Below are 15,663 nucleotides of genomic sequence, written 5' to 3'. Positions count from 1 at the left end.
ACCGTTGTTGTCGCAATTGTTGTTGGTTGCGTTGGCTCCCGCCACCATCAACCCCATTGACAAAAACCTGGAGCTGAACTCATCTCGACACAATTCGTAGCCCTAGCCTTTAAGCAACGGCATAGGTTGCCAGCAACAGCGTTTCATCCACGACATCGGCGCTCTATCCAAACCTTGATCGAGCTGACTGCCACGCTTTACCGCTCTTCTGGCGCTCTTTCTCAGTGGTTGGGTCCACCTACAATTCAGCGCCCAAGCGACCTGAGAGATCAGCTCCTCACCGTTCCGATCCTCCCGCCGCTACAGCAGCGATCCACTCACGACTCGCTGGAACCCTGCAAACACAAGCTTCCCCAAACCCAGGGCAGAACTCCTGCGGGCGGGCACAACCCCAACTTTCCACGCCCAAGCAGTCGCCTCATCTCATTGGTGCCCAGACGCGCTTGGGCCACAGAGTAATTCTAGAGTACCTGACACACACGCACACTGCGCAGCGATTCTGCATCTGCCCGCTCGCTTCCCCAAGCCTTGGAAGCAACGCACGCACCCCCATTTGCGGCCCAAATTCTCTCGCTTCTCGCTCGCTGCCTCTCCCCGGAATCGTACAGGCCTGTGGACCGACCATCCTTCCTTTGCAGCCCCAGAGTCGCGCACCAACAATCCATTAGTCCCGTTGGACATAAAAGACAAACTATTTTTGATCGCTCTATTCGTACTTTTTTTTTTTTTTCCCTCTCTGGCCTTGTCGGGCGGCCTTGCACCCACTTTGCCATTTCCGCAAGGTTGAGGGCAAAGGGGACCCACTTCCCAACAAGGCTAGCCGTTCTTATTGTTAAGCCCCGACCACCCCCACTTTGCCTTAAATCGCCCACTCTCACGTCTCCAAGTCGCAAAACCCACCACCAAACCAAGTCCGAGTCACCTCAAACGCTACGGCGGCCCACCCTCTCACGGAGCAAAAACTCGCGCCGTTTCCTTGCCTCCTCACAGGCTCACAGGCTCAAAGTGGTTCTACACTGCCCAGAGGTTCGGTTTGGTTACATTTACAACTCAATACATCACACAACACTTACCAAACCTTCCGCATTCGCACGCTCGCAGTCCACCGTCATAGTCATAAACCAAGCGCACCGCGCCAAGTGCGATTCCAAGTCGACGTGCAAGTACCCCTTATCTGCTCGACCGAGAACTTTCTATTTTCTTTCGACTTGACACGACACCACCAGCTTCTCCTTTGCTGAGTTATCCACAGTCCAACTCGACCTCGAGTTCGAGTGCTATTTCGCCTCTCTCTCTCCCCCTCCCTCCTTCTCCCTCCCTCCCTCTCTCCCCCTCCCTCTCTCTTTTCCCCACTCATATGGGGAGTTGCCCCTCGTCGACGAGACTTGAGACCTCATCAGTCTAGGTACGTGCAGCGTGCGTCTATCTGCCTGGGGCGTTGCCGCCACGCAGGAGCTTGATGGTACCTATTTGGGGGTGTCAGGTCGCCAGGCTGCACAGCCACGGCCTACGTCGGTAATTTTGCAGGCGGTGACCCCGATTCTTGGCTGCGTGGGACTCGGGCTGACATACCTCCCTCCCCCTCTCATAGGTCTGCCAACCCACTTAACTTGGCCAACGACATCACTCCGTCCAAGGTCAAGACCGTACACCAGCACAACTCCTTGGTCGGGGAGCCATAACCTCACCTCCGTAATATACCCTACCTCCCTCTGCCAGTGAAGCGCACATAGTATCGTTCTTTTGGCCAGGATGGCGCAACACGGTTTCCAGATGAACGGTCCTGGAGGGATCGACCCGAACGATCTTGCTATGTCTGGTAGCATGCAGTCACCATTCTCGAACAATTTCCCCGGGGCTGCCCCAGCAACCTTCTCAACTGGCTCTGCTGTGTTTGGAGACGATGAGCTCTTGGAGGGTCTCACCAGCCCAATCGAGCCGCAGGGCGGTATGCAAAACCAGGCGCAGGACTTCGGCATGAACGACATCGGCATGAGCTTCTCGCATGGCGTATACAGCTCTCACCACGGCTTGCCGATCGATGCCGGCAACAATTTTTCGAGCACTCCAGATGGGGACCCGATCCAGAGTCCCTTCGTTCACAACCTAAACCAGTACCGGGGCATTCAGCATGCGCAAGCCTTCGGCAGCTCACTGCAATCACCTCTTTCCTACACAGGATCTCCTCTAGCAAAGTCCGATTTGAATGACGACCCGAATTTCCTCAGCGCGAAGGCACGCTCGGCAAGAATTCCTCCGGCAATGCAACGCAACCCATCGAACCCCGCACAGAAGACCGGCTCCGTGCCGGGTATGCCGATTGGCACGCAGTCGTTTGGCGCACAACCCATTAGGACAGCGGGCGTGCATCACGAGAAGACGCACTCGGGGCAGTGGATCCAGACACCTAACAGCATCTCTTCATTCCCGGGTTCAGGTTTCTCGTCGCCGATGCAGCCTGGTCTGCAAAGCGCCCAGATCAACGACATTATCCTGAAGGGTGGTGCCTCGATGCCGGCTAAACTTGGTGCAACTGGCCCGGCAGCAGCGGCCGCTGCCGCTGCCGCTGCCGCTGCCGCAGCTTCTCAGGAGGCTCGGAGAAAGCGCAGGCGTGAATCTCACAACCTTGTCGAGCGTCGCCGGCGAGACAACATCAACGAACGCATTCAGGATCTAAGCAAACTGGTGCCCTTGCACCGTTTAGAGGATGAAAAAATCCGAAAGGCCATCCAGAACGGTACCCCGTTGTCGCCATCGCTGACTGGGACTTCGGCTACCTCGGGTCTTGCTGGGCCTGGTGCTCGCAGGGCGACTGGCAGCGTTGGTAATATTACCACGGGTCTACCAATTGAGGAGAAGGACAAGGGCCCTAACAAAGGCGATATCCTCAACGGTGCCGTAAGCTGGATGCGCGATCTGATGTGGATGTGCCATCTCAAGATCCAGCAACAGGAGGAACTGATCAACGCGCTGCTAGAGCGTGGCGGCACTTTGCCCTTTGAGATCACTGATGACGAGCGTCGGATGCAGACTGAACTGATGGAGGCCATGGCTCGCATCGATGAGGCAACAGGAAAGCCGCGAACATTCTCATACTCGCGCACAGCGGGGTCTGGTCTCCGGGTGCCCCACCATACAGACTACCGTGGCGAGCCGCTTAACGGCAACGGCAACAGCAACAACAACTCGACGGCACAGTCTTCGGTTAGCCCAGCCGGTAACAACAATGGGCAAGGCGACTTGAATAACAGCAATAGCATGAATGACCTTGCCGATCACGAGTTTGTGGACTTTGACGAAGATGACGCCAACGGGGAGATGACGTTCAAGGAGGAGGACGAGTACATGGATCTGACAACGTAGCAGGCTTAGCGTCTCAGCTCGTTTTATTCCTCATTGTGTTTCTTTTAGTTTGGCGTGTATCTCGGCTTTGGTTCTCCAGGAGATCTGCATCTTGCTGGCATCTGCGTCTCTGCATGGCATGGCACATACGGATCCGGTCTAGTTATTTGATTTCGTCGGTATGCACAGCATCGGGAAAGGTTTCTTTTCTTTTTTTCCCCCTCTTCTTCTTTTTAAGACTGCTTTTTGCGGGGCGCGGATCGGTCGGCTCATCGGCATTTATACTCAGGAAGTTCACCAGGTTGGCGGTCAGGGGTTATCTGCGGATGGATGGGGATATACCTTGAGACACCACATGATGGACTTGTAAACCCTAGGGAAGAGTTTGGTTGGCCTTCGGGGAATATTACAATTCGGAAGTTACCATTCCATGCTCAACGTACTTCTCTCTGTTACGTCTTGTTTCCTGATGATGCTTCTACGCTCAGCACTAGCTTATTCGCTTACTCATATTTACCCCCTAATCTTTCTTTTGTTCTTTGATGATACCTCGGTTTTCTGATGAAGGATGGATTTGGCATGACATTGCACTGCTATACTGAAACGAGGAAATGCAGACATCGCATCACCGTTTGCCAATCTATATCAAATCACTTTACATACCTCAGATCCGTACCTGCCTATCCACCTTCCTACCTTGCTATCCATCTGCATTGGTGTCCTCCAGTTCACAGTTCCCGCATGGTTTCGGTGCTTGAACTGATACCTCATAATTCTAAACAACATTTTTCTTAACTGCGTCCATCACTATGATCATGTGTTATGTGGGATGTAGTAATAAGAAGACTACTTGATGGCTACTCTGATGATAATGGTCATGATAAGAGTACGGCGATTGTTTTCGGTGGTTAGTGTGCACGCATGGTGTGGCTGTTGTGGCGTGTACTCTAGCAAGATATGGAAGCTTTAAATGCATGTGGTTATATTGTTTTGTTTTAATTTAATAGCCTCTCCTTTCCATACATACGCACCACCGCAATTATCGTATATAGTCCCCTTTACTCCTGGCTCGACCATCGAAAAAAAGAAGAAAAAAAAAACATACTAAGTACGGACGATATATAGATATATGCCTCTACACATCCTATACATACATCTCGGCAGTACACATTACCAATGCCTCACACAAAGCAGGTACTCGCTCATGGCCGTCAACAATGTCCACACGTCCTTGCGCTTCATGTCTTCTTGCAAGGCGATACGTTCCAAGGCTGACCGGCCGTTGAAGTACTTGCAGAAGGCGGGCCAGGCGTCAGCCACGCGCTCGTCTAGGTCGGCGGTACTGTCGCGGTATTTGGGGGTTATTCTTGAGGAGGCTTGGTTTGAAGCTGTTGCGTTGCTGTTAGGATGTAGCATCAGGTTGGTTGTCGCTGCAGTTGTGGTAGTCGTCGCGTCTTTGACTCTGGAGGATTGGTGGCCATGGTAATGATGCTGCGGCTTCCCGCTTCCACTACTACTTCCGGTTCCACTTCCTGACCCTGACTCAGCCCCTGTTCCCAATGCCGAGCCCTTCTCTCCCCTTTGTCGTCTCTTTTCCTCAGCCTTGAGTTTGAACCTCCTCTCGATAGCACTCAGGTACAAACTCTCCTTGCCCGTTGCCCGCTTGGCATCAAGGATGATATGAGGCTGGATACCCTCCAGATGTTTGGCATGATTGACACTGGGGTGAGGTGTCACCTGGGGAACGGGCTTTCGTGAGTGGGCGAGAGCCCGCTCGGCGAGTTCGCGGGCGGCCTTGTCAGCTATGCGCTCAAGACGGGCTTTCTCGGCTGCCTGTTCGTAAGGGGTTGGTGTTGTTGTCACTGGGGCTGTTTGGGGAGGGCAGGTGGCAGTTGTTGGGGTATGAGGGGTCGGTTGGAGGAAGTGGGGACTGGGAGTTGCGACTGAGATGGATAGGTGATGGGGTTGTTGAGTGGACGGGGGGAAGGATGGCGTGCCAGGAGGGATGGAACATGCTTGGGAATGGTGTAGGATGGGCCGGTTGAGGGCTATGGATTTGGATTGGGCGTGGGTGAAGGGAAGGTCGCAGAAAGAGGTTGAGTCGGGGGTGTTGTCATCGGTCAAAGTAAGAAAGCCTGAGCCAAAGCCGGCGACGGCTGCATCACCCAGGGCTGCCACAGCAGCGGTGGCAGCAGCGTCATCGCTTTCCATAATCCCAGAACTTGATCCAACGGCAGCAGAAGCAGAAGCAGCACTAACAGCAGCAACCGGAACGGCAACAACGCTGCCAGCACTGGTACTCGTGCTACTGGGCTCACGAGGTACGCTCTGCGCCTTCTTGGCCCGCTCGATCTCTTCAGGCCTCGAGCTGGTACTCCACCTCATAGATGATCTCTGGCCAAACAACCACATACGCAAACGTACAGAGCTGTGTAACCCAACCGCCACGCATTAACCAGGCCAGCATGGCCATGTAGACTGGGCGATGCGCCTTGCTGGGGCAAAGCTGCTTATATGGACGCGGGCAGACGCTCAGTTCGGCCAGGAAGTTGGGTAACGGAGGAGAGAGGGGAAATTGGCGGGCCCAATGGACGCTGGCTTGAGGAAGTTTGCGCAAGTTGCAGTTAGGACTGAGAATGTAGGTGTCACGAGCATGGAGAGGGGGGATGGCGATGGCACGGCGCCAGTAGATGAAATGCTGGGCGAATTTGCGGACTTGGGATGGCGTCAGGACGTTACTGGATTGTTGGCAAACTTGGTGGAAGCTAGGCAGTTGTTAATACGAGTCTACGGGTCAGGGAACCAAGGGGGTTAGACATACGAGAGTGTCGGCTTGCAGTGGCGCACAAACTCTATCATGGCCAGAGTCGTCTCGTCCGGATCGCTCTCCAGCTCGGCAATGATGCGCTTCTCGTCCATCATGAGCAGCAAGGCGAAATTTTTATCAACGAAGCCTGGGGTCTCGGCAGCCTCTTCTGCCAGCAGTGAGTTGGCTGTCGTCAGCCATAGCCCTGGATGGCCCTTTTCTCCCTCTTGCGGCAGGTCAGAGACGTGGAAGGGTATGGGAATCTGCACTGAGTGCGTCACAGTGCCCTCGGCGGTCTCCAACTGGATGGCAGCGATGCGATTTTGGGAGATTGACTCGTAGATGTCTTGCATGGATGCGGCGAGCGAGGAACTGGAGAGGATTTCCTCCCAGAGCTGGCTCATTTTGCGTCCTGAACTCGGTCAGCACCAAGCCCCTCTCGTCAAAGAAAAAGAAAAAAAAAAGAAAAGAGAGAGAGAGAGAGAGAAATTTTGGGGGGGGGAACATACGCTCTTCGCGCCCTTTGTCCTTGAGGCGCAGAATTTTCTTAGACTCTTTCCGAACAAAATCGGCACGCTGCTGGCAGTACTTGTAGGCCTTGTTGACCTTCTTGATGATGTGGGTAAACATGAGGTCGATTAGGTCGCGGGTCTCATGCTTCTTGGGATTGAGGAAGAAGACGAGGTTGAACATGTCCATGCTGCTTTTCTTCTTGTCCTCGGGATCTTTCTTGTCTTCGGGGTCATCCATTGCTGGTAACTTGAGGCCATCGTTTGCCTCATCCTGATTCTGGGATTCGGCCTGCACCTTCTGCTCGTCATCACTCACATCCTTTTCCTCACCACTCCTTACAGAACCCCCCTGATCTCCGACTCCAGTATCTTCACCTGGCCCACTGCCACCGGCATCGTCCCTCTTCCTCGACCCCTGGCGCTGCACATCCCAGCCCTTCTTCTTCTTCTTCTTCTTCCACACGCCACTCTCTGGCACATAAATGGGATACGACACGCAGTAAAGCGTATCCAGCGACACTTGGAAGCGCCGCTTGTGGTATGGCCGCGCAGGCGCCAAGAGGTGCTTCAGGTGCTGCGTCGGGAAACCAGCGACATACTCCCAAGGAGCAATTTGTGCACCATTGTCTGCAACTAAGTGATCATCGTGGTTCCAGTTGGCCAACTCAGCTGGGCTGATAGCGGCGTCGGCGCCCTCAAGCGGCAAGGCCTCAAAGTGCGAGGAAGAGTCGCGGGTTGGGCGGCCGAGGATGTCGTCATCATCGAAGTCGCCAACGGTGGTACTTTCAGCATTCTTCTTCTTGCTACCGGGAGGGGCAATGTAAGCTGGATAGTGAAAAACGAAGCATGGGCCTTCATGGGCGCGCTTGATGACAAGGGCCACGCCCAAGAAGTTGTCGGGGTTGGGGAGCACGGGAAGGGCCATCCCCAGCTGCCAGTCTCTTTTTTTTTTTTTTTAATTCAGGAGGGTTCTTATTGTCTGCCAGTATTTATTCTGCTGTGTACTTTGACTCGCTTATTTTTACGGATATTTTGGCGGCCAACATTTCATCGGCCGTTGAGCTGGCTGGCGCTGATGTCGATGCTGATGCTCCATCTGCTGACGTTCCGCTCTGATGGTTCAGCACATCGATGCCAAGGCCAGATGGAGCTTTTGCAGGGACCACTTCAAGCGGGGCCGTGCAGCGTGGGGTTGCTGGACCAGGCACGCTCCACTGGACCTCCACCCCAAACACACCAAGTTTAACAGTGGGCGAGTTGCGATGCTTTGCCTGAGAGGAGGGGCACTAAAGGGGAAGGAGAGGGAAAAGCGGGGCTCGGCTTGTGATGAAATCTTAGGCAGGCAGGGGACTCGCAGCGCAGCATGTCTCGCCCACTGAAGAGATGCCAGGCCCCGTGTCGCCCATCGCCCCCCTGAAACCCTGAACCATAACCAAATTCCTATCACAGTGCACCCAACAACCACTGGAAGGGCAACTGATCGTATGAGACGCGGCCAGGCCACACACACACACACACACACACACATATTACATACATCCCTCAACTCTGTACGCGCGTCTCGTGTGCCCTGCGCCCCTCTGCGGTCCTTTTTTGTCTTCTCTGTCAATTTGTCTGACCTTGCTTTGTTTCCCCGCCGCTCGCTTCGCTGTTCCTTCAAACTGCAGATTGACTGAGAACGGACCCCTGGACCTGGGACGCTCGCACACTCACCGCCCTCCCAACGTCCCCGATAGCCTCAGCTTCCCCTAATTTATCACAGACTCTGCCGGTATCAGGGCCTGTCATACCTGCGATTGGAGTCTCACTTAACAGTCCCTCGCTGCTCGCGACAGACGAAAAAGACGCCATGGCTACCAAAGGCGAGAACGGCGTACACGCCATCCCCAACATCAACAACGCTACCAACGGCGGCCTACCATCCCCAAGCCACATCCGCTTCATCCCTCTCTCCTACGATAGCTCCAACTCGCGCGAATCGGCCCTGCGTCTGGTCCTGTCCGTTCGCCCGGACTGGTCCGACAGCACCTCGACCATCGAGTTCGTCCGCTTCACCGACGGCATCACCAACACCCTGCTGAAGGCCATCAACAAGCTGCCCGGCCTGTCCAAGGATGATGTTGACCGCGACGCAATCCTGCTGCGCGCCTACGGCCACGGCACGGACCTGATCATCGACCGGCACCGCGAGACGCAGAACCACGAGCTGCTCATGCGCTACGGGCTTGCTCCTGAGCTGCTGGCGCGCTTCCAGAACGGTATGATGTACCGCTTTATCCGCGGCAACGTGACGCACCCGGAGGACCTGCGCAAGCCGGCGATTTACAAGGCCGTTGCGCGGCGCCTGGCTGAGTGGCATGCCATCGTGCCGTGTATCCCCGGCCGGACGGGCCACCATAGTCGGCAGAATTCGAGGAGCGACGTTGTGAGTGTCACGTCGGAGGACGAGCTGCAGAGGAAGATAGATGGTGTGGCGCCGGGCAAGCCGCCGCCGAATGTGTGGACGGTCATGCAGAAGTGGATTTTTGCGCTGCCGACCGAGACCGAGGCCCAGCGCGCGCGGCAGGCCGAGCTGCAGCGCGAATTTGAGGGGTTGGTTGCTGAGCTGAGCCAGAGGCCTGGCTTGGGCGAGAATGGGGTATGATTTAACCAACCTCTCTCACTTATTATATAGAAACAGTCACTTACCATCTGTCCTAGCTCGTCTTTGCCCACTGCGACCTCCTCAGCGGCAACGTGATCGTGCTCCCCAACAGCGACCCCAAGACATCCGATCCGCAAGTTGCCTTCATCGACTACGAGTACGCGACCCCTTCCCCGGCTGCCTTCGACATCGCCAACCACTTCGCCGAATGGGGCGGTTTTGACTGTGACTTCAGCGTGCTCCCCACCCGCGCCCAGCGCCGCGAGTTCATCGCGGAGTACATCCACGCTTACTTCAATCTCCTACGCTCCCGGAAGATATTGACCCAGGAAGTTGACGAGGAAGCCGAGGTTGAGAGGCTGCTGGACGAGGTCGACCGGTTCCGCGGCGTGCCTGGGTTTTATTGGGGCATTTGGGCTTTGATCCAGGCGACCATTTCAGAGATTGAGTTCGATTATGCGTCGTATGCGGAGACTAGGTTGGGAGAGTACTATGCCTGGAAGCAGGAGGTGACGGGGGAGAGGGCAAGGCTGGGAAAGGAGATGCCGCTCAGGGAGAGGAGGTGGGCGCAGGAGCAGTGAGAAACTTTCCAGCATGAGTGTCTGCTCACTGGGTGTTTTTTGTTGTTGTTGTTGTTGTTGTTGTTGTTGTTGACCTTTGTTTTTGTCAACACCACATGGTGACGAAGGGGATGCAGTTCAGGGCAGGAAAGGCGCTTGGGTACAACTACAGTCATTATCGTTATTCGGCATCATTTGGGTTGGTTCGCGTGGTGGAAGTTATTTTCTATCTCTCCTAAGATTTTTCTTTTCACTCATCTTCATCTGCATGGGTAGAAGGGCGAACATTCAACATGGGCTCGGTCACGTCGTTTTTCTCGTTGTCATGGATAGATACCTCATCAACTGGCATGGCATTGGAGTTCATCAGGGGCGTCGCAAAGAAAATGGATGTTCCTAAAGAAAGGAAACGATGGGCAATCCGGGTGCGATGGGATACAACAGAGATGTAAATAAACAAAAAAATTATAAAGGATTCCTTTTTTTCTCTTTCAACAAAAACAAGCTAGTCTCTAATTTCGATACTTAAATCCCCTGTTGAAGCTCCCTCTAATATAAACCCTTGTTGAAACCCCAAGGTTCCTGATATCACATAGCACATAATTGCAATTCTAACGGTACCATCATGATTGAAAACCCGACGCCATGACGCTACGGTGTTGAAGACCATCCATCCGTCCACCCTTTTATCTCCTCTTTGTGTCACTTCTTTTTCAAGTCACCCATTTACTCGTCCTTAAGCGGACTCTCCCCTCCAGTACTTGTTTGGCACGAACGGCATCTTACTCACAACAGCCTTCTTCGGTTTCCCCCGTACGACGACCTGCACCTCAGTGCCAACCTTATGCAGCCCCTCCTTGATATACCCCATGGCAATGTTCTTGCCCAGACTTGGGCTGGGGCACCCGCTGGTCACAACACCAACCTTCTCTCCCTCCGCAGTAACAATCGGATACCCTTCTCTTGCGGGGGCGCCCTCGACAATCAAGCCAACCCTCCTCCTCTCGACACCCTCGCCGCCCTTGGCCTTGGGAACGAGCTGTTTAGCAATCTTCTCAGCACCATAGTACCCCGCATCGGGGCCCCTCCTCTCCTTGGGGATGATCCAGCTCAGCGCACCCTCCACGGGGGTCGTGGTATCATCCAGGTCGTGGCCGTACAGGCACATGCCGGCTTCCAGACGAAGCGAGTCACGGGCACCCAGGCCGGCAAGTTGGACCTTCTCGGGGCCGCCGGCCGACAGGATGGCCTCGGTGATGGTGACGGTCTCGGCGGGTGAGGGGATGGAAATCTCGAAGCCGTCTTCGCCAGTGTAGCCGCCGCGGGAGATCAGCACGGGAGAGGTCTGGGTGTTGCTGCCGGGGAGCATGAGGGGCGTGTAGGCAGAGTGGCCGAAGAGAAGACCGCGGAGGTTGAAGTCCTTGGGGAGGAGGAGGGACAGGATCGGGGCAGCCTCAGGGCCCTGGAGGGCGATCAGGCCGCTCTCGGAGAGCTGTTCCTCCTTCACCTGCAAGCTCTCATGGCCCGGCTCGGCGTTCCACTTGGCCATCTCCTTCCGGAGGTACTCGTTGTCCTTGTCGCGGCACGCGGCGTTCGTTACAACATAGAACTTGTCTGCCGTCAGTTTGGTCACAATGGTATCGTCCACGATGCCGCCCGACCCATCGGCATGCATGATGCAGCTCAGGGTACTCCTGTGCTCTCCCAGAGCCGACGCAGCGCTAGGGGTGATGCGCTCGAGGAACTGGGCGGCACCGGGCCCGGAGAACAGGCGCTGCACCATGTGGCCGACGTCGAAGAGGGAAGCATGCGAGCGCGTGAAGAGATGCGACTGGATGACGGAGAGGGAGGAATACTGCACAGGCATGTGGAAGCCGCCGAAGGGGACCATCTTCGCGCCATACCGGAGGTGCAGATCGTAGAGGGCGGTTTTTTGGAGGGGCGCGTTTGAGGAAGAGGAGGCATAGCTGCGACGAGCTTGAGTCCGAATCTGCGTTGGGCGAACAGCCTGCTGGCGAACGACGGACGCAGAGAAGCTACTCTTCGGTTGCTGCACCACCGGGGCAGCAACTACAGTCGAGATAAAGCGCCGGACGGCGGCATTGCGAGTCCAAGTCTGAGTCTGGCTGCGGCAGACGCCCCGGAGGGCGCTGGCAACGGCAATTGACCTAGAGCGCTGCATGGCGACCGCTTCCAGATTACTACCTATTTTAATTATGGTGTTTAGAAACGAAACACCTAATATCGAAAATTTGCAAATGTCAACAAGAAAGGACGAGGAAAAGAATGGGACTAAGGGACCAAGGGAGGTGGACTCGTGCTGGGCGCAAGGTGACTGATCGGATCCCCGTCCACGATAAAATGATAGCCGATGTTGGCCGAGTACCCGCTATCGGCTCCGCCTTGGCAACTGAACTTTGAAAGAAACTCAAAACTCAAGTCTGAGCAACAAACCGCGGGCCGGGGGGCTGATATGCGACCCTCCGACTGGTCCAGCCCCTATCGGCCCGTTCCAGACCGTCGCTGATCGGTTCCGGGACGCTGACTCGAGCACGGGATGGTTCACATGCTTCCATGACGACGACCATCATGATAGGGCAGGCAGGTTGCCATGACCAAAAACGGAAAAAAGAAAACAACACGTCCATTATGTATACGACAGCTATATATACGTGCCCAAGAAGATTACTACGCCCATCTCCCTCTCCTTCTAAAAACCGATCCCTCCTCTCTTTCTCACCGGCTTAACCACAGCACCAACCCTGACAACCTTCTTTTCGCCAGCCTTCTTCTTCCCCTTGCGTGAGAGCTGCAAACCTTCTTCTTCTTCCTCCTCCTCCTGTCTCTTCTTCTCCTCAGCCCGCTTCCTGTCCTCGGCCATCTGCGCCTCAATCTCCATGCGCCGACTAAACTCTGTCTCCGTGATCCTCTTCTCCCTCACCGAGTACCCCTTCTCTTTGATCGAGTAAAACACGCCGCCCAACTCAGCCAACCAGTGCGGATCCACGGCCGTCACCGTCGACATGTACTCCTTCGACGTCAAGATCAGCTCGTGGTAGACGACATAGTCGGGCAAGAAGCCGAGCCCGTACAGGGCGCTGGTCGGGTGCAGCTGCACGGTGACAGACGTCCGCAGGTTGATGTACTCGCCGATGCCCTTCACCTTGGCCGCCTGGTGGTAGTAGCCGGAGCAGATGCACTTGCGGATGATGTCCCAGTCCGTGCCGCAGCTCACCATGCGCATGTGCTGCATCTTCATGATGTCCAGTAGCTGGTCGCGGACCTCGCGCGCACGACGGAGCGATTTGGAGTGCAGGAAGTGTCGCGCACACCACGCGTCGCTGTAGCCGTTCGCCTTCCATTGCGTGTAGACGTGCAGGTAGGTCAGGTGGTCAGACTCGGGCACGAAGAACTTCTCGCGGGCCGCATCGGACTCCTCTTGCCGTTCCTTGGGCCGGTAGAAGACGTTCGGCACCGACAACATCGACACGATGGTCACCATTTCCTCGCTGCAGCCATATTCCTCCGACATGATGAGCAGCTTGGCCAGCGGCGGGTCCATGGGGAAGGCATTCATCTTGCGGCCCAGCTCGGTCAGCTCGCCCAGGTTGTCGAGCGCCCCAAGCGCCCACAGATCGTACAAAGATGTTGTAATGGTGTCCTGCGGAGGGGGGTCCATGAAGTCGAAGTCCAGCAGGTCCTTGACGCCGAGGGACTTGAGAAGCAGCACCGTGTTGCTGAGGTTGGTGCGCTGGATCTCGGGAATAGTCTGCATGTACATCTCGTCGCGGAACTGCTTCTCCGTGTACAGCCGATATGCCTGGCCTGGCCCAGTGCGTCCAGCACGACCAGCTCTCTGAGCGGCGTTTGCCTGAGAAATCGGCGTAATCTGCAGCGTGTCCATGCCCATGCGCGGGTTGTACACCTTGAGCTTGGAGTAGCCGCAGTCAACCACGTACATGATACCATCGACCGTTAAACTCGTCTCGGCAATATTCGTAGCCACGATGCACTTGCGCACCCCGGGAGGGGCACGATCAAAGATCTTGGCTTGCAGATCTGCCGGCATCTGACTGTAGATAGGCAGCACGCTGAGCTTGGGCGGGTCGTTGAGCGCAGCCAGCCGTTCCTGGATCAACTCGCACGTCACCTCAATATCCTCTTGGCCCGTCATGAAGACCAGGATGTCGCCGGCGGGTTTGCTGACGTGGATTGCCAGCACTTGCTGCACCGCCTGGTCAACGTAGTCCTCGACGGGCGAGCGATGGAAGAGGATGTCGACGGGGAACGTGCGTCCGGGGATCGTGAACTCGGGCGCGCCTCCAAAGAAATCTGAGAAGCGCTTTGAGTTCATGGTGGCCGACGTGATGATCAGCTTCAGATCCCGCCGGCGCTGAAGGATCTTTTTGAACAGACCCATCAGCACGTCAGTGTTCAGGGCACGCTCGTGAGCCTCGTCCATGATGATGCACGAGTATCGGTCCAGATCGGGCTCGTTGAGCGACTCGCGCAGCAGCACGCCGTCCGTCATGTACTTGATGACAGTCTCCTTGCTAGTGCAGTCCTCGAAGCGGATGGCATACCCGACCAGCGTACCCAGCTTGACCTCCATCTCCTCGGCCACACGCTTCGCCACGCTCATAGCTGCTACACGACGCGGCTGCGTGCACCCAATCATGCCCGTCTTGCCGTAGCCGTCTTCATACAGGAACTGCGTCAGCTGTGTCGTTTTGCCCGACCCTGTCTCGCCGATCACGATGACCACCTGGTTATCGCGAATGACGCGCAGCAGATCTTCGCGCACGGCGAAAGCCGGCAGGAACTCGCGCTGCTCCTTGAGCGTCTTGCTCTGGCTGAAGTTGCTGGCGCCCTCTTGCTTCTTGATGGCATCGCTGAACTTGCTGGTGCCACTGCTCGACTGGGCCTTGGACGCATCTTCGCTCGCAATCGGCACCGCGCTGTCCGTGTCGTCCTCCTTGACGCCCATCAGGTTGCCCAGCGCCGTACCGGCCACGTTGGTAGCAGCCTGGGCCTGACGCTGGCGCTCACGCTGCTGCCGGCGCTCCCTCACCACACGACTGCCCTTCCGACTGAACACAGCCATGTCGCTCGTCGGATCGCGCACAGCCGGCACGGGATCAACCTGCTTGGTAAAGATGGTCCTCCCATCCAGAAACGGCGGACGCAGGTCATGCACCAGCAAATGCACGCGCGTACCTTCCTGGTCCTCCTCAAAATCATACCCAACCTCCCGGCGCTGGGCCACACCAGACGTCAGCATCCGATTCGTCTCCCACGCATCCACATCCTTCTGCTTCTGCAGCTGGCGCGCGTTCATCATGCCCCGCGACAGCATGTTCATCTTCTTCTCGGCCAGCGCCGCCTCACGCTCCTGCGCCGCCCAGTAGCTGTCGTCGCCGAACGGATTGTGCGTCTCGTCGCCGAAGGTGTGCCCGCCGAGGTCGTCATCGCCGCCGTACCAGTCCCGGTCGAGGGCGTTTTCCGCATCCGCGTCGAAGCCGGGGCTTAATTCCGGACCGTCATCGCCGCGATGGTGTGGCGTCCTGGCGCCCTCGAGTCGGGAACCTCGGGGGGTTGAGCTGCGAGATTGGAGCGAGCCATTATTCCTGTTGCTGTGGGAGCGCGCGGGAATGTCACCAAAGCGGTCGTCAGAGCGAAGGGGATTGAAATCGAGCTTCCGCCGCTTCTTGCTGCGGTCGTCGTCGTAATCGCGGCCCATGTCGACGGCAAGCTTGTGTTTTCAAGTTCGAGCTGTTTCTGTGGGGGAAAAAAAAGGTT

At 56.2% G+C, this 15,663-nt stretch overlaps 5 protein-coding genes across 5 annotated transcripts; 2 read left to right on the top strand and 3 right to left on the bottom strand.

Annotated features, from left to right (window-relative positions):
* Window positions 1-1,752: 1,752 nt before the first annotated feature.
* On the top strand, window positions 1,753-3,363 carry CTHT_0009920 (putative bhlh/zip transcription factor; the record flags this gene model as incomplete). Its single annotated transcript, XM_006691452.1, has 1 exon — window positions 1,753-3,363. The coding sequence occupies one exon, from the start codon at window positions 1,753-1,755 to the stop codon at window positions 3,361-3,363; it is 1,611 nt and encodes a 536-aa protein (XP_006691515.1).
* Window positions 3,364-4,512: 1,149 nt separating this feature from the next.
* Window positions 4,513-7,585, bottom strand: CTHT_0009910 (uncharacterized protein; the record flags this gene model as incomplete). The annotated part of the gene is made up of 4 exons (XM_006691451.1): window positions 4,513-5,710; window positions 5,799-6,107; window positions 6,164-6,560; window positions 6,658-7,585. The coding sequence occupies 4 exons, from the start codon at window positions 7,583-7,585 to the stop codon at window positions 4,513-4,515; spliced, it is 2,832 nt and encodes a 943-aa protein (XP_006691514.1).
* A 924-nt stretch (window positions 7,586-8,509) lies between these two features.
* Window positions 8,510-9,885, top strand: CTHT_0009900 (uncharacterized protein; the record flags this gene model as incomplete). Its single annotated transcript, XM_006691450.1, has 2 exons — window positions 8,510-9,298; window positions 9,361-9,885. 2 exons carry the CDS (start codon window positions 8,510-8,512, stop codon window positions 9,883-9,885), a joined length of 1,314 nt encoding a protein of 437 aa, XP_006691513.1.
* Window positions 9,886-10,600: 715 nt separating this feature from the next.
* On the bottom strand, window positions 10,601-12,046 carry CTHT_0009890 (uncharacterized protein; the record flags this gene model as incomplete). The annotated part of the gene is made up of 1 exon (XM_006691449.1): window positions 10,601-12,046. The coding sequence occupies one exon, from the start codon at window positions 12,044-12,046 to the stop codon at window positions 10,601-10,603; it is 1,446 nt and encodes a 481-aa protein (XP_006691512.1).
* Window positions 12,047-12,574: 528 nt separating this feature from the next.
* CTHT_0009880 (pre-mRNA splicing factor ATP-dependent RNA helicase prp16-like protein) lies at window positions 12,575-15,604 on the bottom strand (the record flags this gene model as incomplete). Its single annotated transcript, XM_006691448.1, has 1 exon — window positions 12,575-15,604. One exon carries the CDS (start codon window positions 15,602-15,604, stop codon window positions 12,575-12,577), a length of 3,030 nt encoding a protein of 1,009 aa, XP_006691511.1.
* Between the last annotated feature and the right edge of the window lie 59 nt (window positions 15,605-15,663).

Source organism: Thermochaetoides thermophila, assembly GCF_000221225.1.
Source record: "Thermochaetoides thermophila DSM 1495 unplaced genomic scaffold scf7180000011812, whole genome shotgun sequence".
In the NCBI taxonomy this organism is placed as follows: domain Eukaryota; kingdom Fungi; phylum Ascomycota; class Sordariomycetes; order Sordariales; family Chaetomiaceae; genus Thermochaetoides; species Thermochaetoides thermophila.
Note: the sequence above shows the minus strand (reverse complement) of the source record. Positions and strands in the feature narration are given on the sequence as shown.